The following is a 23,827-nucleotide window of genomic DNA, read 5'->3' as shown; positions in this document are numbered from 1 at the left end:
GTCCTGACAGGAAAGAGACAGCAGATTTCTCCTGTATTGGTTTCTCTTCATTAGCTTCCTGTTAAATCAAGAATTGAATTCAAAATCCTGCTCCTCACATACAAACATACAAGGTCTTAAATAATCAGGCCCCATCTTATCTTAATGAACTTATATTAACATATCACCCCATTAGAGCACTCCGCTCTCACACTGCAGGCCTACTTGTTGTTCCTTTAAAAGTAGAATGGGAGGGAGAGCCTTCAGTTTTCAGGCCCCTCTTCTGTGGAACCAGCTTCCAGTTTGGATTCAGGAGACAGACACTATCTCTACTTTCAAGATTAGGCTTAAAACTTTCCTTTTTTCTAAAGCATATAGTTAGAGCAATAGGTGTATGCTGGTGGGGGACTCCCATAAATCATTCAGTTCTTCTTCTTTAGTCAGCTTTCTCACTCACTATGTCTTAACAGACCTCTTTGCATTGAATCATATTTGCCATTAATCTCTGCTTGTGTTTCACAGCGTGTCTTTTGTCCTGTTTTCCTCCCCTCAGCCTAACCTGTTACGGCAGATGCCCGCCCCTTCGTGTTGGTGAGCCTGTTTCTTCCTGTTAAAAGGGAGTTTTTCCTTCCTACTGTCGGGGAAGTCCCACTGCGCTTGCTCGTATGGGCTCATATGAATGTTCAGTTTTTCTCTGTATGTATTATTGTAGGGTCTACCTTACAATATAATGCGCCTTGAGGTGACTGTTGTTGTGATTTAACACTATATAAAGAATTGAATTGAACTGAAGAAGACTCTCCATTTACATGATCAAACTGGAGTCTAGTTGATAGATATGATTCAAAAGTCAGGCTTATAAAATAATTAAAAGGAAAAAAAGGGAAAATCAGGATACTTGGAGAGGGTCTTTATCTAAGCGCTTAAATGCAGACTGCAGCCTTCTTTCTTTTCTTTTGTTTGTGTTGTTTATGGTATCAGCAGAAAAGTGTTCATTATCCATTTTCATGCAAAGATGCATAAAAAAATATTAAACTAGTTTGTAATGCATGCATTACAAAAAATGTAACTAATGGAATTCATTTTAACACATTTCACAAAGGACAGAGTTTCCAGAAAGAGTTCCAGTTTTGGCAAAATCGGCAGGTACATATAGGAAGTTGTATTGTGTAGCTTTATGATGTTATGGTGAATGCCAGAAATTACCTTTTTCTAGTGCTTCTATTTGGTCCTGTGTAAAAGATGTTCTATTTCTCTGGAGCTTCCTCTTCAGCTGTAGTCTCATCTGAGTCTCTTCTGAGTCCTCACCATTGGTACAAACTGATACTGCGTTCTCCCCTCCCTCTGCCTGCGGACACTCTGCACCAAAGAAGAAAACAAGAAAACACACACCAAATGTCGTGACATTACTCCAGTGTTTCATTTTTTTATTTTATTTTTTAAATCTTACTATGTTATGTTGTCAGACTTTGGAATTTCAGCACATACAGTACTGTAGAAAGGTCTTGTATCTGATTACCAGATGATATTGCATCTTGGTACTATACTGTATTCAGAAGAAATTTATGTTACTATTAACTAATTTGAACCAGATTTAAGAAGCCAGTAGAAGACATCAATACTGTGTTGCTCCAACCAAACCTTGTATGTAGGGATGTCTTTATTGTAGAAAGGTCCTTACCCATGCACTATGTCCTTACTATGAATTTTAGAGTAGAGCCCCCAAAACTGAAGTGAACTTGTGGAGTGCTGCAGGAAGTGGGAGACTCCATTTAAGTTGGTATCATGTACTGGGGTATGTCTTAGATACACACTTGTGTCAGTAACATGAAATGTATTAATTTTTTCATGTAACTAGCTGATAACCTGATATTTCTGACATCTCTAAATTAAACCAATTGAGTTTAAAAGCACATCAGGTAGGAGATCTACAATTTGGTCTTTGAGCATACAGGAGCTCCAGCTCCCTGTGGAATGCATGTTATTTGTGGTGCTAGCCTAATTATTCATTATCCCCAACAGACAAGCGCTGCACAACAGAATGAAGCTATTGCTCAGTGTCATAGTCAGTCAGGCAGAAAGAGATGGAAATGAGAGCAGACTCCCCCATTCCCTCTGGCACACATACACACACAGGCACAAACATGCTGAAGATGGATAGGAAGGCAGCAGCCGTGGTAGTATAGCATGACTTTGTTTCACTGTTGTACTCCCAGGGTGCTGCAGGAGGGGCAGCAGCATATGAGCCTACTCCATACAACAAATGGGGCCCTCATCCACACAAATTGAAGGAAAAGAAAAGCAAGTTGCAGATATCGACGCTATAAAATGTAAACATTTTTGCATGTGGACAATCTATTTAAACACACTGCCATTGAACAAAACACTGGGGGAAACAACTTTTTTGTAATTTGATAAAATGTTCAAATCTTGTCACGTTGCCACCACCACTAAATGTAATAACACAAGGAAAAGCATGACCTATAGGGCACCTAATGTGAAGTAGGGCAGACTCTTTACTTTGAAAGCAAACAGTTGCAAAATTATACAGAATTTCAAAATTACGTCTAAAACATATTTTATAATAGTTGTTTGGCTTGTCCTGTTATGAAAACAATTATGAAAAACAAATGTAAATAGCACATCATTTCTTACAGTGGTTTGCTGCTGTTGGATGTCACTCATATTGTACTCGTACAAAACACTTTCTAGCAGCAAATGCTGGTTTATAAATCCAGTGACACAGCCCATTTAAAATGACCAACTAACCTACTAAGCATATTATCTGAACTGTTGTAAAGCAGTATAGCACAACACTGTGGCAGCACATTGGGTCAAAGTTGATAACTTCTTTGTGTGTTTGGATAAAACATAAAATGAGGAACTGCATGAATTTACAATGAAGTAAAATGCCCAGAAAGCATTTTCAGCACTTTTAGTGTAGTTTAAATAGTGACATTGAAATAACACAAAAAACGAAACCTGTATTAGAGTAAATACACCAGTTAATAAATCGGGGCGATATGCTGTCATTGGATGAGAAAAGATTTCTTCGGTGAGCGTTTTGAATGAAATTTGTGGACGTTAAGGAATCTGTGTCTAGATAGATGGATAGAATATTATGTAGAAAGTGTGCACCATTAATTCAATTCATTCATTCATTTATTCAAACCACACTTCGTACGTATGTGTGCGTGAGCTGTAGCACAGCCAATCTAATTAACCAGATTTTTTTTAAGAAGAAAAGAAAACACTCAAAAATGCTGCAAGGAGTTATTTTTTTCAGGTACATAAACTATGAAGTAGTCAACAAACAAACGAAATGCAATATGCAAAACATGCAAGAAGAGAATCACAGACAGAGATGGAACAACTTCCAACTTTGTCCGACAGTTGAAGTTGCATAAAGAAAGGTAGGTGGTGCTTCTCTTTTGCTATGATGAGATAGCTGACTTCATCTAACTTTGTGATGTCAACTAACTTTAATGTGATATTTTTGTCGTGCTATTTTAAAGCCGGTCCTACGAGCGCATCCAAGAATAACATGCAGCTTATCTCAGAACTGTCGTTGAAAATTATTATTGGAGCTAAGTTTAATTGAGCTGCATTTTATAGAGGTGCAATTTCACAATTTGTGTATATTTTCTAAGTTTACTATTTCGTCATGTGTTGAGAAAAACACAGATTTTAAAACAACATGGTCTAATATTTACATTTAGCATAACTGCAACATGCTTTTTTTTCTTTTTTTTTAAAGACTCGAAAGGACTGGAAATTCAAAGTTTCAGACTTGTGACTTAACTCGGACTTTTACACCAGTGACTTGAGACTCGACTCTGAGTTGAGGATAAAGACTTGAGACTTACTTGAGACTTGCAAAACAATGACTTGGTCCCACCTCTGGTTAGAACTATTACTATAAAAACTACTGTAATCTCAAAAAATAATAACATACATTTCATTGTGTTTGAGACTCTACATGTTGCTTATTCATATGAGCAGATGGTTTGAGATATATCTTCGTTCTGTAATGCCAAAGATGTTGATCTGTTTCATGAAGCCGTCTACTCTCTTTGCAAAATGTTTTGCAGTTTCTTGGAGAACTGAGAGAGCAAACAAACAGCCCTGTAATTTGTAAAATGGTGTCTTTTACCTGCTTTATATGAAGATATTACATTGAAAATGTGTGAAGAGAAGAAGAGACAATATTGAATGCAAGATAACAGCTATAAGCTAAATGACTGACAGCATAAATGGATGGTGGAAATGTGAAGTATGAAAACAGTAAAAAAAATAATTCACAGCACATGAGTTAGAACAATTCATTTCAAATTGAAGCCCTCATAACTTTTGGAGCATACTGCTAATCACAATTGAGTTTGCTCAGTTGTGATTGCATAATGTAGGTGTGGAACCTTGGTTATTGATATTTCAATATTACTCGCACTTTTGGGAACTGTTGATTTTGTTGTCCTTCTACTATTAGTATACATTTCCAGGTCACTTTATTGCTTCATTGCTGTTCTGAGTTTTCCGAAACCTCTACTTTATTAGGATGTCCCACACAACCATCTGTAGACAGCAGACAACAGTTCATGGAGTGAAAATGCTTATTGATGCCAGAGGTCAACAGAGAATGGCCAGACAAACAGTAACTCAGATAACCAGTCCTTTTAACCAATATATGCAGTAGCGCATCTCCTAACTCACAACTTGAAACTCACAGCTTGAATCAAATGGGCTAAAGCAGCAGAAGACCGCACTGGTCACATGTCAGATATGGCTACAATTCACATGAGCCCACCAAAATTTAACACCAATTCAAAACATTTGGTTTTTGTAAAATTAGAAATCGTCTCTTCTGTGAACGAATTAGTGAAGAAGAATCGCAGTGTTACTTTGAGTTAATGTCTCACCAGTGGCAGAGAGTGCTGTCCCAGGATACCATCCTGAGCGTCCTCCCCAGCTGCTTTGTGCATTGAGCATCTTGAGTTTGTCAAACATCCCTTCAGCTCCCACTGTGCCCATTGGTTGCTTGTCACTAGCCAAATTCCTAAGCACTCGATTTATTGATGAAACCTGGTGACAAACACAACAACATAATTACATAAGACACACTTTAGTTGTATATTGTTGTCATTGGTGGGTTGAGGATGTAGCACTTGTGCAGGGCCAGAAGTAATGATTCCTCCTTGCTTGATAATAAAGAAGTGTTTGTGTAATTAAAATCTCCTCTCTCTGTGGTTATTGAGGTACGCTGCTAGACTGCAAACAGTAGGAGAAATGTTGGAATCACAGCTAGTGCAGCAAGCAGCTGATCTGACATCCTTGTGAAAGATACTGAACCCTGATCTTGTACAAGATGCATCCATCGAAGTTTGTGTGTATGATCATTAAAAGTAGGGGAGACCGGGGATAGTTGTAACATTTTTCACATTTCTGTCTGTAAATTGGAGCTCTTTTAAGGTAGTGGATTCAAAATGTAATGCAAAGTATTTACATGTCTCTGCTATTAAATAGTGCAGCTATTTTCTCTGCAGCACAATTACCCATTGCATGGTATGGTCTCAAACACAAAGAGTGAAATGTTACAATTAACCCCATAGTCTGGGTTAGTTGTAACATATCCTGGGGTAAAATGTAACACAATGAAATAAGGGTACTAACAAAATATTAACATATAATCTTTGTTTATTCAACACATGAATGCACTTAGAGCCATTTATGTAGCTGTGTGTGTGTGACAGAATGCAGAAATCTAACTTTTGAACATATTCCAACCCCCCAAAAAAGACAAATTATGGAATTTTCTGCAACTGAATATTTCATTAATTTTGGTTGGTCTTCCTTGAGTTTGGCCTCATTGGCTCAGTGGGCATTATAACCTACAACTCTTGCACCAATTTTGAACATAACAATGAAGCTGAAAAAATGTAGTTGTTCACCAACATCGCAATTCCATTACTTTTTATCATGGCTTACCTTGGTGTGGTTTGCAAAGTGCTTCAGAAAGATGACGAAATCTGTTTCTTGCACCCATCCTGATTTATTTCCACTACTTCCTACTGGTCCATCTCTGACACAGTGGTCTGCATAATGTATGTGTGGGAACACAAACAGTGGAGGAATTGTGTTGCCAACGGCATTAACCGCATATACAAAAGCGACCAGTGAACCTCTCTCTGCTGATGTCGTTGCCCCAACTTGTTTAATACAAGTTAAAGTAATAGTGTGGTAAGTTGTAACATCTGCATTATTGTTACATCTAACCCAGACTGTTGCTGTTACAACTGACTGACTCCTATAGCCATGAACTAGCTAACATTACAGCCAACGGCTAAAACATTAGCACTAAAGACCTACACAGAATATATCCCCATAGACATACAAATAACATAATTTAAGTTTGATGAGTTTAACTGCAAAGCAGATAATGCTATTAAAAATTGAAATAAAGTAGAAAAACTTACTTTTTGGCATACAAATTACTTTTTTTCGTGTTAAATTATCTGTGTTTGACAAAATGTGCTGATTTTTCACATGTGATAGCAGAACTGAATTGGGCATGCACAGGATGAGTCACATCATTTGAAACTTAGCCCTGACTGGAGAAATTGAAAGTGTTACAACTGACCCACGTTACAACTATCCCCGGTCTCCCCTACTTAGGATTAGAAAAAAGCACTGTATGAATGTATGTGTAAATGAGGCTTGTCATAAGAAAAGCACTTTGAGTGCTCAAATTGTATGGAAATTGGGCTCCAGTCATCTGGAAAGTGAACTGAACTGGCCCCCCAAAGATCATCACTGCCAGTTGAGAGGCACTGCAGTGGGGACTGTTCATTCCTCATTCATTTACACACAGGAGCTGAAAAACACAGCCACATGGTGGTTGCAACTGAGAGATGCAACTAGATACCAGCAGCTGCGGGAAATGGTGGTCTTGGAGCAGTTTGTGGATGGACTGTCAATAGAAACAGCAGACTGGGTGAAGAGGATAAGTCACTAGGAAGCTTGAAGGCAGCGGTCACAGATGAATCCATGCGGGGGACCGCGCTGCAGCAGGCTGTGGGCAGAAGGCTACATATCCATTCCACTACATTCCAGCACCATGGAGGAAATCCCTTCCGTCTCAAGCACAACACAGCACCTCTCTGCCAGGTCACATTAATCTCATACAGCATCATGGTGAGACTTCCTTGGGAATGATGGTTCAGTCACTACTCTGTAGGTTGTCAGAATAGAGATGAAAAGTAGTTCTAAAAGAATTGAAAGACATGCTGGAGATGGAGGGGAGAACCAGATTCTCGATGGACTAAGGTGATATCTAATCCCATGCCCTGGCTGAGTGAGCTCCTGGACTGGTTAGGCACTCGGAATTTAACACTACTGGCAGATTCCCTTATCTCCAGAGACCAAGCGAAAAATGCCTTCTCCACTGTGCACCAATTTGTCATACTCGCTTTTGTTTGCTTGTTTGGTGCTCCAGCCATCTTCCAATGCCTTCTTGTTGGGTGCCTCCCATGTTGGATATGTTGCCTCCTACCTGGATGACACGATCATACACTGCAACACCTGGGTTGAGCATATGCAGCAGGTAGCTGCAGTGCTGGAGTCCTTGTTGCAGGTTGGGGTCACTACCAACCCAAAGAAGTGTGCAGAGAGAGGTGTAGTATCTGGATTACCACTTTTGCAGCAGGCAAGTGCACATTACAACCTGCCCACAGATGAAGATCAAAGAGAGGTACATAAGTTTTTGGGGCTAGCTGTTTACTATGGGGAGGTTTATCCCAAACTTCGCAGGCCCCTCTCACCCACCCAGAAAGGTGTCTCACATCTGGTCCAACGGGCGGACTGGTTCCAGATGGCATTTGAGAGGGTGAAACACCCCTACCTTCTTTCTCCCTGTTATCTTGCAGACCAGTGCTTCAAACTAAGGCCTAGTGGGCATTTATGTCTCATTGGGTGTGTGGGGTCGACTGCCCACTGCTCCACATTCAGTCTATTGATTTATCTGTTTACATCAGCAGGAAAATGTCAGAATGTGAACCCACTATAGCAGGGTACAAAATAAATGCTTGTGAGTCTGGTGCACTGTTGATTGTAAATGTGCTACAGTGTAGTAAATATGGTGGTGGGGGGGGTAAGTTAAGTGGGTTAAGTCAGGTGGTGGGGTATGAGGCTCGGCTGCAAGAGGGAGAGGTGGAGCAGGATGGGGAGAGTGGCACATCTGGTGTGCATTTGATAATCATTCTCTCTCTCCATACTGTAGGCGTGGGGCTGGAGGATGAGGGATGAACAGAGTGAAGCACAGAAGCAGTAAAGCTTCAGAGCTGGGCTGTTTGGAGGAGTAAACATTGTTCCTGTGTGCTGGAGCCGTTTGTGTAGTTAAAATCTCCCCTCTCTGTGGTTACTGGGAGAATTTGCTACAGCCTCCTATAGTTTTCTGTTGGACTGTTAACAATATGACTTAACAATGAGTAAATACAGTGGCTGTCCACAGTCAGATCAGGTATATTATTTGAGTGAAGTGTTGTTTTAAAGACACTTTTAAAGACAATAATGCTTCTATATGTAGCAACCCCACTTGCAGCATGTCACCGCACAACAACAATAGATATCGTCTCATAAAACAACTCACAAGCACCCTGCAACAATTATTTTTGTCATTTGTTTCTATACAAATAAAAGTAAACTCAAAAGTTACATGAAATATCTAATTAAATATGGTGAAAGGGGTTTTAATGATTAGTCTACCTTGTCATGGAAAGATTTTTAATTACATGACTTTGCTGAAAAACAGAAGGGTCTTACACTGGGTATATTGTCGTTGGTGCAGACTCCCTCTGCAAGCAGTCGGTCTCTGATCTCCCAGGCAAAAATGGATGGACACTCTCTCTTGTACTGAGCAATTCTTCCCACCACCTCTGGAGTGGCCACTCTGGGTTTACTCCCACCTATGGCCCGTGGACGGATTGAACCTGTCTCATAATACCGGCCTAAGATCTTACTCACACAGCCATTAGACACCTGGGCAACATAATAACACACATCTTTGTTAGACAATCTTTGGAACAATTATATCTTGCCAGTAAAAAAATAAAATAAAATAAAAAAATACTTCTCTATTTTTTATTTGTTCACAATGTCTAGCAAGAATTTGCATTTTTCTGTATGACTTGTGATGGATATTTTTGTGGTGTTGTAACCACCTTGCAATACCTGCAGTATTCTGGATATGTCACATGGTCGAGCACCGCTGTGTGCCAGCTCCACTATCTTCTGCCTGGTAGAGTCAGGTAAAGGTCTCCCATTCACAAACACACCTCCCAGCTGGTTTACTCCACTGTGGCCTACACAGATATACCCACATACCCACCATACCCACATGCACGTGCACACACACACACACACACACACACACACACACACACACACACACACACACACACACACACAAAGGTTTTCAGCAACTTATTTACTGTATTATTTACTCTTATTTTGCTCTATAAGAGCAGAGGCCCAAAGTAATAAAAAAAAGCAGCACTAATGAAACAAGTGGATGAAAAGAGCAGGAAAACCAACCCGAAACATGAGAACATAAACAGAAAGATTTCCTCCGACACTGTGTTTTTTGCGGTATCCTTATATATTTTAGTTATTGCATGTACAGCATATAGTAATGTCTAGCATTTCCAAATGTTATCTGTCTTGTTTCTGTCATCAGTTAAATAAACAACTATATTCTGATGTTCTTCCATGCGTTAAACATGTTTCGTTTTAGCCTTCTTTGACCCAGGCCTTTTGTTGCTGCACTTCTTCTTTAAAAGGATTGAAAGCTCTTTTTTCAGTCAATTTATAATAAAATAGAATAGAATAGGCCTTTATTGTCATTGTACATGTACAATGAAATTATGTTTTTTTTTGTTTTTGTTTTGTTTTTTGTTTTTTGTTTTTTTCATAATGTTTCCATGTATTCGAATGTTTGGGATCATTGATGTGACATTAAATTCACCACCTTTTCAAATTCCTCCAGACTGGGGGCCACATTTTCATTCAATATTGGGTTAAACAAAATTGAAATTATAGTGCATAATTTTGCATTAGATACAAGAAAGCTGTGGTGGTCACAGGTTTGTCATTACACTTTTCATCCAGTTACAGTTAACTGGAAATTGTATGCTTAATTACTTTTGTTTTAGTGGACAAAGGAGTACTTTATTTGTACACAGATAATAACTACAGCATTTGCTAAAGTACTGAAGTTTCCTTCAGGATTACCACGATGAAACAAGCATACACACATAAAGACTCACAGGTGAAAACAACACACATCTGCTCTTGCACTTTTTGAGTATTACTCTGTATCTATTTCTAATGTGCTCACATTCATTGATCTATAGCAATAGCTGTATGTGATCATCCTTATTATTCCTGAACTGCAGCAGCTTAGGTTGGAGTCCAACCTCCAGTCTCCTTTGTAAAGTAAGTTTGAATGAAGCAGAAAACACTTTTAACATGTTGCAGGTCTGAAATGTTTCAGCGGCGGGAGCTGACACATGCTGTGCCGTGACACTGTTGGGGTTAAGTAGAGATTTATGCTGATTCAATTGTCTATTGTGTATTAATGGCTGTGAGGGGGGAAGCATATTGCAGATTTTTTTTAAATCCTCATGGATTAATAAATCAGACAACCATCCAATACACAAAGACACACACACAAACAAAGAGAAAGCAAGGTTGTTGTTTTTTTGCAGAAGTCATTTAGATGCACAAACATATACTCTGTTAGAGTTTTGTTTCTTTATTACTAATGTCATCCATCTATCCATCCGTCCATCCAGCCAGCAGCATATAGCAGCGGTAGGGACATGTGGGCCTGCAGGGTGGAGATGGGTGAGGGGGATCCCACCTTCCTCACCTGCCAAATCACACCCAGTGTATAAAAGAAAGAAAAAAAATGACCTCAGCTATTCTCTATGTGAGAAGTCAGACATCCTGTTTCTATATATTTCATATATACCAATGAAAAGTAATGATGGGTGGCTGCAGTAGCTGTTGCAGTAACCTGCAACCAGCAAATGCTACTCTGGTCTCTGCATGTCTCTGCATTTGTCTTTAAATAATGATTAATAAAATAATCAGCTGTGCAGTTCAAAAAGCTGTCTGTTCATTTAGTTGCATGCAGACAACAGAGAAGACCCCAGTCTCCTCCTCTATTGCAGGAGAGCTTCTCAGCTAGAAAAACAAGTGGATCAAGTGGATCACAAAAGGTTTGTGCTCCACAAAACCTCGCACTGTCAAAGCTTTGGCTTTGAACAGCTCTTCTGCCTAATTAAATTATAGAAAGAGTCACGGCCTCCACAGAGGTTACTGCTGACTTTAGGTGTGAGACTGCATTATTTCTAATTGTCCGTCATGCTGCCTCACATCATGTTCACTTTGTGTTTTGGGGTTGATAGTTTCACTGAAAAATGTTAATCACAGTCCCACCTCCCCAGGGAAAACACTCAGGCCGCAATTAATAGACAGACATATGGAGTCAATTTGGACCTCTCTCTCTCTCTCTCTCTCTCTCTCTCTCTCACACACACACACACACACACACACACACACACACACAAACAAGAGCAGGTGGGCTCTTGGGAAGAGATCAGCAGCTTTCACATTAAATCAGCTCTTTCACACTGAACCTGACTTCAATTAACTTTCACTTTAACAGTGTAGTGCTTTCATTGACAAAGATCTTCAAATAAAACAAGAATATGGTTCATTCAAACCTTCCGTTGTTCTGTGTCTACACAGCACAGCTGTTTCCCGTCAAACATTCTAGTAACAGGAAAAATATTGTTTGTTGTTGCCTTTAAACATAAATACTTGATGTTGTAACAGCAACCCTTAAGATTTCGTTTCTCTTACAAAAGAAACCGCTTGATAAAGCTGTGTAATGCATCTATTTTTTCCTACTTATCCAGTTATGGCTCACAGGTGCCTATCCTAGCTGTCTTACGGCTAGAGTTCAAACACACGCTGGACTGTCACAGGGCTGACAGACACAACAAATGACACTCACAGTTTAGAATAAGCAGATAACCCATACATATTTTTATACTGCCCAGAGAAAAGCCATGCAAGTGCCAGTAAAACCTAACACAAAGGCCCCAGCCTAGGCTTGAACTAAGGAGCTTCCTAAAGTCAATGTTTGAGGCAACAGCACTAATCACCACACCACTAAACTGCTAGTTTGTGTTATTGTGTACTTTGCTAAGATCACTCAAGGCTCATCTACGTAGTTACACTTTCCATCGATGGTAACTGTGACAAAGCTAGCTAGGTTTTAGCTTCTCATGACCAGTGTTTTGGCAAATCGATTATCTAAAACCTCTAAACCACACAGCAACAGCGGTAGAGCAGGTCTGCCAATAGGAAGGTCAGTGTTACAGTTCCAGATGAGTGGCAGGGTACTGAAGTGTGTGCATGATAGCTAAAAAACACTTAAAGGTATCGAATAAAGTACCGTGCAAATGGGTGGATGTGGCTTGCAGTAGAAAGCACTTTGAGTGCTCAGAGGAGAAAAGTATTGTAAGTTCCAGTCCATTTTCAGGGTTGCTGCATTATAATCTGTTCTGTTTTGGACTACTTATTTCTGGCTACTGAGAAGCAGCACACTTCTTAGACCTCCTTCTAGGCAGAGGAAGAAGAGATACTCCAGGGAAACATACTGAGCTGCTTTCAAGGTTTGGCCTCTTCTCACTTGTACTTGCTCTTAGTTTTATATTGGCCCAAACGCAAACTGTCTCCTGAAGTGTGCACATTTGCACCTTTTACCACAGAGAACAAGTGGGAGAAACAGAGATTTTTTTATAGTGCAGCAATATATCTATGGACCGCCTATACAGTTAGAGGTAATATATGAAAAGTGCCAAACAAATGCAAACTGTTAACATTTATAGACAAACCAGAAGACAACATTTATATGACATCAAGACAATGTAAGGTGTGAAGGGAGGGGATGCAGGTCAGACTACGCAAAGCTGATGCAAAGAATGAGCCTGTCTCAGCCATGTCTCAGTCCAGCATCTCGAGTGAAAGGCTGGAGGAATGACAAGCCAATGAGCCACAAAAGGGCAAATGTTACAGTAAAAATTCTATTCAGTTGACATAAGTTCAAATATTGAACATTTCATTCCTTGATGACTTGGTAACACCTGTAATTGTGGTAACAGCAACTTATTTAAACTTATTTTAAGTTGTTCTAATAACACATCCAACATAATTCTGTAGAGGAGCAAAACTGTCAGTTGTCATCTTCATAAAGAAACTGATTATAACTGGCCTCTTCCCGTGCACATAACATGAATCTGGTAACACCAACAGCATGATTCTGCAGCTTATTACCTGAATCCCACATCTTATGGCTGTTCTTTTTCATTCCTTTATTACTTATACACTATTAAACAAATGTTCATTATCAGAGATCATAAGTGCTATGGCTGTTGTTAAGTGTGCTGCACGTAAAAGTCTTTTAATGCTTTGTTTTTCTTAGTGAAACAAACGATGAAAGGTTAAGTTTCACCTAAAGGATATGTTGCCCTGTAACTGAAATTAGCATTCGAATTAATAACACAGTGAAAAACGAATGTACGTAGTTAGCTTTCCTGAGCTAGAAGCTCAGATTCACACTCTTGCCCAAATATCATCATCATGTTCAATTTTAAAATCCAGAATTTGTCTGAGACTTCATAAACACACGACTGATCCCACAATTAATAAGTGAACAATTCATTTTTATATGCAGTTTTTATACAGCAATCTTTGCAATTACCACTGTATAGTGATAATCTTTGTTCTCAATTGTGACTTTTTTGTCTTTCACTTGTTTCCTGGTTAGTTTCAAGTTTAAAGAATTCTGTTTAGAAGTAACTCTTAGACCTAATAAATCGAAGTCGTCTTCCGTTTGGATTTTTTATTTTTAATGAGTTGTCGGGTTCAGACGTGTGTTCATAGGTCATACTGCACACTCACTGAATTATGTTGACTACTGTATGCTAATCAGTCATCAATAAATCTTAACGCATTAATGATCTAAGCAAATAAATATTAGTCATTTTAATGATCTAATAATAAAAGCAACCATTCAGACATTTAGTAATAATATTCTGTTTTTAAATGTTTTTAATTTCTGTCATTTGCTTTTATCTGACTGTTTTTAATCTTACCGTCATCTAAGTCAGTGCTGATGTCCATTCATGACCTTCCAAACCTGTCATTAAATATTTCTTTTTTGATCACTTGGAAAATAAAGTTAAAGAAAAGTAAGCTTAAAAAAATAAAATAGAAGAAAAAACTTAATTAGATGATGAACTAAGAGTAGCTGAAACCACATTTGTGCAGCAGGTCTGGTAGATAATCTCTTCACCACATCACGTATACAGACTTTCAAATATTAAGCTATTTTATTTTGAAAATGTTTTCCTTTATATTTGGTGTGTGTGGGAATGTGCTTTTCATGAGGCAGCTTTGCTATTTACATGTCCGGCACGCGTGCCGATGACATTATGAATTATTTGGAGTCAGATTTCTGACCACTTAGTGAATTTGAGGCTAACATTCATTCAGATCTGACTCTGTTTCTGTCTGTTCTTTCACGATGGACAGATATAGTCGTTTTTAAAGTTTTCTGCCAGAAAAAGCTGATTACAAGAAAAACAATAAGCTGAAAGTCACTATAAGGACTCATAAAGCTGTTCCACATCAACGATCAACTTTTTTTCATATTGTTGCCAGGTACACTGATGCTATAGAAAAACCACAAAGCAATAAACCAGAATTGTCATTTAATGTGATCAAACTGTTTTACAACATAAGTTATTATTACAACATAAGTTATTATTACAACATAAGTATTTCCAGTGTGACAGAATTACAGTCAGTGACTTAAACATTTTAAATGATTGTAGAGGTCTACATGTATGTATAGCGCTATAACCCTTGATAACACCAGACCTGGATTTTTTTGTTGTTGATAAAGTAACATTAAAAATGAATAAGAACAACATATACTTTTGAGAAGAAACTTACTGTTTTGCATCATGGAGGCCACACCACTCTCCCAGCTTGTTTGACTTCTGTAATCTGCACAAACAGAGAAGATGTGAGGAACAGCGTACTACTCGTGCCTCTACCTGGATAGTGAATTGCAAGAAAGAATAACCTGAATCTCTAAAGGTCAGATTTGCATCATTAACTTTATGCAACAATGTAGAAGATTACTGACTATGTTGTTTTTAAGATCTTTATAGGGGTGAAGATTAGATAAAACTGAAAAAAAGACCTTGTCTGGATGGTGGACTAGCTATCCTATGGTTGGTAGTAATGCACATATGAGCGCTCACACTCAAGATTTATGGAATGACATGATTTAAAATGTACAAAGAATCCTTCTCTATACTTCTTTTTTTAATTACCTGACTGACCATTCATTATAATTTCTTGCATACATGTTTTAAAAATAGTAAGAAAAACTATATGGCTCCAAAGAAATAGGTCTAGTCATGTAGAAACTAGGAGTGAGAAGTAGTTGTACCACAGACAAGGATCAAGCAAAAACACCCAATAATATCTTTTTCTCAAGTTTCTTTTTTTGTTTTTAAGAAAATATCTCCAGCAATACTATAAATTTACAGGACGAAAATATTTCTTTTGGGGGAAAATGTGACTATTTAATTAAATACAGAAAATAGCCTAGCTAGCCAAATAGCCTAACCACCGAGCTGTCTAAGTGACAAACTATTTTTTCAGCTTTGTTTCATATTTTATTCTTCATTATTGGAATTACATGTGGATCATAATAAAATAATAGTAAAATATATAAATAATAATCTAAAAATAAATTATAGAAAAATGTCAATTCAGACTTGTGTTACAACTGAGATCATAGTATTCTGTCACAACGATACAAAGTTTTGCACAAAAATCCTCTATTTTGTGCCGTTTCAACATAATTTCGAGTAATTTCGTCCTGCTGAAATATATATAGATATGAATTGTTTTCATCTTTACAGAGCCCCTCATCAATCATTCAATAAATAAGTCACCATTATGAAAGCATGATTAGGCAGAGCAATAGGAGCAGTTTTTTGTGATTCACGTGTAGAGAAACACATGACACCCCTGTTCTCAAAATCACAGCCCTATTAGGTTAAGTTGAGAAAAACCTAACCAAGAAAGGCTTCAAAGCAGCTTTCTCTTAAGCGCTTGTCATTAACAACCTGCATAATGAACATTAAGCAGCTCCACACAAGAACAAACGCATACACATGCCGACTGTGGCACCTTGTTCCCGCTATAACTCGGGCTTTTCTCCCAGTGAAAGAAGACAAAGAGCCGGAGGAGCGGAGCGGCGGCTCAGCTCGGTAAATACCCGCCGGGCTTTGTGTGTCCGCGGGGTTTTAGTGTCGTCGCCTCGTTAGCTGCGGCTCGTTAAAAAACTCGCGACACAAAAACGCAGCGGGGAGCCCAATTTGACCAGTACAACTGACATAAAAGAGTTCTGTTGGACGCAGTGATCACAATATAAAAGTTTCATTCAGCTGCATTCACTGCGTGGATATGAGAGACAGACGGGGAGAGAGAGACAGAGAAGCATTTCAATTTGAAATCAGGAGTGTATATATATATATATATATATATATATGTGTGTGTGTGTGTGTGTGTGTGTGTGTGTGTGTGTGTGTGTGTGTTTTATTATATATACAGCGTTTCCTTATAACTCCTTAAAGCTTTAGGCCACATCAGTTTCAAGAGACCACAGAAATAACTTTTTACTGGAATCTGTTCCCACTTCATTTGGCAAAGTATCAAGAGGCTGGACTTTTTGGTAGTTCATAATTAAGCAGTGTGTTCACGATCACGGTCTTTTAAAGGCTGTCCACATCACCAGGGAACACATACACTGTCATACTGTGGATCTATACTTTGTACTTTGTACATCTGAATATAATTTGGTATTTAGTGCTGGTAGTTTGGTTGTTATTTGGTTAGTTTTGTATTATTGTAGGGTCTTTGAGGCCACTGTTGTTGTGATTTGGAGCTATATAAATTGAATTGAATTGAATTGGGTAGATGAGTAGCCTGTGTGTTACACATATATATAACTAACTGACGGTATTCGGTTAGCTTCTAATTGAAAATATTAACGTGGAACATGAAATGTAAAAAGAACGCCTTCTATTCTAGTTTTTCATCATAAAGATGGAGGCATTTTCTCGCTTCCGTCAAATGAACAAAGTATCAGATGTGACTCAGGTGCACAGAGCAGACACGTGTCTTAATCCTCCTGTCCCCAGTACAACATATGGCAGCAGCCCACACTTCGCTCTCATCCTTTAGACACACACACAAAAATAATATGTTCTGAATTCGCACGCTGGATGAATTTATTCCGGCCTGATTAATCATGCGTTTAATTGGCTTCAATTTGATTAAGATGTTCATTAACGACTGACTTAATTAGATCATCAATTAAGAAAATATTTATCGTAAACTGCCTGTGGATTTCAAAATCATCTCAGTCAAAACAGCATGAGAGTACAATGACAGCAAACGGTAGACTTTGAAATAATTTCTGAGGTGACGTATTTTCCAAACAGGGATTTTGAGTCGAGGCCTAAAAAGAAAAGAAAAAAACGTTCAAATAAAAAGCAAAGGTCTTCTCCCACAGTGTGATCGTGGATAGGTTTAAATAAACTGAGAGTAACTTTAATTGTTGGTGTCCACATTCTGTCGTTTTAGGGTTTGGGGGGTTTTATTTGTTTGTTTTTCGTTTGTTTGTTTAAAAATGCTAAAGGAACGATACCTCCTGCATATTTTAGATGCCGTCTTCACAGACAACAAGTGGCTACAAATGGTGATGAAGTTCGTGTGTTTTATTTTGACCCTTCAGTTCTGTTTAAATACAATCGTTTTAGCAAGATGGCAATTATTACCATTCTCACTATGATCGCGATGATGATATGATTGTTATAATATAATGAAACATCGCCAGTCTAGTGTCAAACAACGCCCAGGCTCGGTAGAAACGCGGGGAGTGCGTTAAAGTGTTAGAAAGCGGTGTTCACCACTGTTCACTTGTCCTTATAAGTCTGATATTTAATAACTGTTCAATAGAGGATGCGCAACAATCTCTGGGTGGTAGAAATTGTATGGTAAATATATTCCTATATGTAACCCATTTATTATGGGTTTAAACAGAATATCCAGCATACCCATAATATCCGACAACTTTGTTGCTGGATTGTTTAATTCCACTCGCAATGAAGGAAAGGGCGGGATTAAGTTTATTAGTTAAATTAGAGTTTAAGGCTCCTGCTTTTTAAAAAACACTCTCGTTACTTTCTACGGTAAAGTTCGGGGAAACCTTGTCCTGCGTGAAGGCAGCAGCGGCTCAGTCCACAGCGGCCGGGATCACCTGTCGCTCACCGCACCGCACAACTATGAAAAGAAGGAGGTTTTTTTGTTTGTTTTCTCTTTTCTTCCTGACCCGGCTGTTTTAGTCTGAAAGAACATAACCCTGAACAAAGCACAGCAATCCGGCCCTGTGCAGAGGCCATTGGCCCGCGATCACACACACATCAATGTCTTTGGAGTTTAAACCTAAAACCAATCAATGAATAAAAATCTTAAAAATTGAAATCAATTAAATCACACACTTAAAACAACACTTCTCTCTGTCTATAATGAAGTTTTTTGCTGTAAAAGAGGAGAAGGGCTTGTTTGGAAAAGTTGGTCACCGTTACATGTTCCGTCTTTCTTCTCTTTTTCTCGTTCTTCTGTTTTTTTTGGTAATTTAATTAATTTTATTTAAAAGGGGGACCGAGTACAATTAGAAGATAAATGTTGCCATTTCACGCATTGTACCAGTCAGCGTAACGCTTCTGATAATTTTCTCTTTCTTCCAACAACAACAACAACAATAGCAAAGAAACAAACCTAACGAGCTAAAATGCTTTTACATCAGCACTTGGTTCTCACCCTTCAACCTTATCCGTTATAGCGCGATAACTTTTCAACTCCATCCTTGACTAAGAGAGAGAGAGAGTGAGCAAGCTTACCTTTCTGTGGCATGTTGCAGAATCAAAGTTTTGGTTTGTTTAGTTTTCCAACAACCTCTTTCTTCTATTCTTTCCTTCACTTAGTTTCTTCTTGACTGAAGAGACAAGTGCACAGAGATAGAGACACAGAGCTGGTCCTCTGAGAAGGAGGAGAGAGAGAGGAGGACAAGTGGGAGGGCTGTGCCAGTGAGAGAGAAAATGGGGACCAAGAGTGGAAAGGATGGGGAGGAGGGTTTGAACGGTATGGGCTAAGTTTGCATGTGTTACTCTGATTTATTGGGTAAAATTGGCAAACATTTAAAGAGATAGTGCTTTAAATTGTTACAACTGCATGCACATGCTTTGGACAGGCGGGTTTTGACCTGGATTGCTTCAGTGGTTCGTGCAGCGGATCTGAAAAGGTAAAAAAGCTTGGACTGTTAAACGTGATTAAACCTGTTGTCACTGCCTCCCCGAGTTTCGTGTGCCTTTTGTGTTTCTTTAGGTCTCTTCACTAAAAAGTCATGAGGGGTGACGAATCTGGCAATATGAACTACATATGTTCTGTGTTACTAATTTCTATTTCTCATCTAAGCATGTCTTAGTTTTGTACTTTACTATTTGGCCTTGAAGCACTTTTAGTCATTTAATCATGTTGAAATGAGGGGAAAGTTATATTTTTCACTTCAACTACACCCTCTGGCCATGGAGTAAAAAAGTTCGTACGGTCTTCCATTGTGTGCTCCAGTTTGAAGAAAAATGATAAAGTACTATTGAAAAAAAACGCACACCCTTTAAAGTTAAAACTGAAATATTTTATTTCTGTATATTAACTGACTACAACAACCTTGTGTCACTGAATTGCATTTAAGTAGTATTGACTTAACAGTAAAGGCAAAAGACTGTATTCACTGTTGATGTGGCTGCTCTGTTGGAAGTGTGTGAGCTGTAATGTTACACGTAAAATTCTCTGCAAACAGGGAAGGAAGTGGGAGGAATACCAGGGTCTCAGGGAAGGTGAGTAGGCAGGAAGTATCACAGGCAAAAGTAAGTCCAAATCCAGAAAGTGTTTAATTCAGCCAGAGGATTCATCAGTCACATGCACCAGGGACTGTAGAGGATAAGACAAGAATCCAAGCACAGCTCAAAAAAGAAGGTAGACAGTGTATAAAATACCGCTACTGGAGTGCTGTGATCTGTCAGAGGATGGTGAAGCAGACAGGTCCTTAAATCCACTGGAGGTAATGAAGAAAAAGAGAAAAGGTTTAGCAGCTAACCCTCAGCAGCAGCTGATGATGCCACGCCTCCTGGTGGAGCTTCCAGGGGCTTACAGAACGAGAGAGAGAGCAGTTTCAGTGTGTTACACACACACACACACACACACACACACACACACACACACACACACACACACACACACACACACACATAAATTCTGCTTTTAAATAGCCCAGGAACCACGAGTAAGCCAGCAGTCCGTAAACAAAACAATCTGCTGGAGTCAAATGTTACTATATTGTGATGGATTTCAAATTATGTTCTTTTGCCTCTTTTTTTCCAATTCTTGATTCAACAGAGACACTAATATGGACCAAATTATTTAAGATCTCTGAATTTAGAGGCAGGAAATTAGAGGTCATCTGTGCCTTTTTGTTTTTAAGACAGTTCCACAGTTGAACTAATCGTTGTCTCATTTATAGCTGTAGCTGCACATAGTGACATGTCTGTGGAAAGGTTTTCAGAAATTTTTCTATCATGGTTAAAATTTTATTTGTAAATAAATTCTTGAAGTCATAACTAGTTAAAGGAAGGTTTGGCTCAACAGAGCTCTCACTCTTTGTTAGACTGGCCACGGTACCGAAAATAAACCTGGGGTTGTTCTTATGTTCATCAATCACTGATAAATAATGAGAGGTCCTAGATTTACACAAGTTTTGCTAATTTCTTTGTTTTGTTTTTAATACAGCAAGAAGGTTTTTCCTGGGCTAATCGAAGGAAAGATTTTCTTTTGTTTGTTTTAAGATGCATGTTTATTATACCAGGGAGTCAAACACTTCTGATTTGACACTTTCTTTTTAGAGTATAGAAGGTGGTATGCAGTGAGGGTATAATGCTGTTAATGAGATAATCGAACTCTGTTGGAATAGAGTTTAGATAGTTGGCCCATGGCATTGAACAAAACTGGAATTACTTCCTTAAACTTGGTTACAGCACTTTCAGAAAGACATCTACTGTAATGAAATTTATTCTCCACTGCTGTGTAATAACATTTCAATTTATAGTATGAATTAAGAAATTATCAGTGAAAAGAAGATTTTCAGGGAATCTCGTTAAGTTTTCTGTCAGGTTTACAGAAAACCAGGATCAAACGCAGGACTTCCTGATTTGAGAGAGTGAGTGAGAACAAACAATCAAAACTGTGCAAATAGTCCAAAGAACATGGTTTCCTCCATGGCAATTTCCTGACTCCCGTGCGGTGAATCACTCACGAGGTGTCATAATATGTACAAATCTTTCAACAATATTTACAAATGTGCTCAGCTCCCTCCACACTCTCCCTTCAGATCTCCTGACCTCACCGATGATGGACAAAGACAGATTCACCTGTGCAAGCTGGTGTTTACTGACTGTGTCCCTCAACAAGCCAGCGTTGACTGAAGCTCAGCCACTCAGTTAAGTAGTGAGAGAGTGACGAGGCTCATCAGCAGCAGGTGAGTATGATTACTGGCAGGTGTGGCTGGCTTCAGCTCAGGAAAACACCGTCACACACACAAACACAGAGAGGGAAATGAGGGACAGCAAACCCAAAACAAAACAGATGTGGCAGGTCGACCGGCAGGGACTGGTGGTCCGTGACATTTTCAGCTGTTATGTCATATATCAGAGCAAGATCCAGAGTATGATTAAATTGGTCAGTGGGCTCATTTACATTTTGAGAGAAGCCAAATGAGTATAATAATAGATTAAATACAGTGTTGAGGCTATCATTTTCAGCGTCTACATGAATGCTAAAAACACCCACTGTAATTATTTTATCTGAGCACTACATAAGATAAAATGTGAGACTTCAAATAGAATCTCGGAGTGAGGACCAGGTTAAACGACAAAATAAATTTATCAGAACAGAGATGCCAATAACCGGAGCTTTTGGCTGAGTTGGGAAAAATGATTTAAACATTTCATATTACACCTTCCATTCTGAAGTTGCCCTGCTGGGTTTCCTCTGGGCTCTGCCGCAGTCCAAAGATTTAAGTGAGGTCGTGTTAATTGGTGATTCTAAACTGGCTGTTGGTGTGAATGTGAGTGTGAATGATTGTCTGCTTGTCCGTGTTGGCCCTGAGACAGACTGGCAACCTGTCCAGAGTATACAATGACTCTTTGGCAGCTGGGATAGGCATCAGCACCACATTATCCTGAAGTGCAAAGAGGAAGAAGAAAGAAGGAAGGATGGATAATAACACAAGTGAAAATCAACTTTATTAAAACTTAAGTTCTAAATCTTATGAATTCATGCAGCTTCATACAGCAGGGTACCCCTAGCGCCGGATGACACCCAGTTTGTGCTCCAGTGGATGATGAGAGTCAAACCTTAAATACTGATTCTTATGTGTTGGTTTACAGTACACATCAACTTATAAATGTCCCTCATTACTGATGGAAATCTCACAAGAAGGCTAACCTGCCACTTTTCAAATCCTTCCTGGTGAATTTGATGTGTTGGTCCACCGAGTTAATGTGATCCGTGAATTGTGGTACATCCTGAGATCTGATTTTCACCCAGGTGTCATCCACATACCTGAACCAATGACTTGGTGTTGTTCCAGGGTAGGATGACAGAGCCCTCTTTTCCATATCTTTCATGTACAAGTTGGACACAGTGGGTGAAACTGGGGAACCCATGACACACCCATATGTCTACCTATAGTACTGACTCTTGTATGTGAAATATGTGGAATGAAGACACAGTTCCAAGAGCAAACACACTTGGTCGGTGCTGAGAGTGGTGCTGGGGTTGGGGTCATCCTTTAATCTCTTACAAATTACCTCCACTTCTTTAGTGACTGGAACACAAGTGAAGAAAGATGTAACATCATATGAGACCATTATTTAATCTGCCTCCATAATAAAATCTCTCACCTTCTCAACAAAATTCAAGATGTCCTGGATGTGGTGTTAAAGCTGCCTACCAACGGGTTGAAAACGGACAGAAACTTAATCACACAGACAGTTCATCTTAAATGTAGACTCTGTTTATCATCTATATGGTAATCCATATAGATGTCATCTCACTTGTTTGCAGATCAGTGCTTTCCTTTGGACCTGCAGCTCAAACTGGAGTGGTTCATAGCTAAGTGTGAAGCGGTGAAAATGAAAATTAGCTCATCCAATTTTGAGGTCATGGTTGTCAGCCAAAGAGTGAAGTGCCTGCTTTGAATGAGGGGCAAGTTTCTGTTCAAAATGAAGGAATTCAAGTACCTCTGGTCTTATTCCTGAGAGAGGGGAATATGAGATTGACAGACGTATTGTTGAGGTGTCAGAACTGATGTGGTTGCTATACCACTCCAGTGTGGTGAAAAGAGAGCTCAGTGTAAAAAGGAAGCTGTCATTTTACCAGTCGATCTGTGTCCCTACTTCCACCTAAGGCCTCCACTAGGATGCCTAGTGGGGGGCCTCCTGGTGGAGGTGCTCTGGAAATATCCTACTAAGAAGAGGCCTCAGGGCCAGTACATGCTGAATGAATTATATCCATCGACTAG

General features: G+C 39.0%; 1 protein-coding gene across 1 annotated transcript in view; it reads right to left on the bottom strand.

Moving 5' to 3' along the window:
* Nucleotides 1–19,358, bottom strand: part of LOC102298771 (paired box protein Pax-6) — a 29,165-nt gene extending 9,807 nt beyond the window's left edge. The window contains exons 1-6 of the mRNA XM_005933532.2: nucleotides 19,092–19,358; nucleotides 15,061–15,114; nucleotides 9,202–9,332; nucleotides 8,794–9,009; nucleotides 4,896–5,058; nucleotides 1,186–1,338 (exon numbers count right to left, since the gene is read on the bottom strand). Of these exons, the coding sequence (XP_005933594.1) occupies nucleotides 1,186–1,338; nucleotides 4,896–5,058; nucleotides 8,794–9,009; nucleotides 9,202–9,332; nucleotides 15,061–15,114; nucleotides 19,092–19,104 (730 nt within the window). The 5' untranslated portion in view covers nucleotides 19,105–19,358. The remainder of the gene's footprint in view (nucleotides 1–1,185; nucleotides 1,339–4,895; nucleotides 5,059–8,793; nucleotides 9,010–9,201; nucleotides 9,333–15,060; nucleotides 15,115–19,091) is intronic.
* Nucleotides 19,359–23,827: the final 4,469 nt, after the last annotated feature.

Source organism: Haplochromis burtoni, unplaced genomic scaffold, assembly GCF_018398535.1.
Source record: "Haplochromis burtoni strain Fernald_Lab_line unplaced genomic scaffold, NCSU_Asbu1 Contig_169, whole genome shotgun sequence".
Classification (NCBI taxonomy): Eukaryota; Metazoa; Chordata; class Actinopteri; order Cichliformes; family Cichlidae; genus Haplochromis; species Haplochromis burtoni.
Note: the sequence above shows the minus strand (reverse complement) of the source record. Positions and strands in the feature narration are given on the sequence as shown.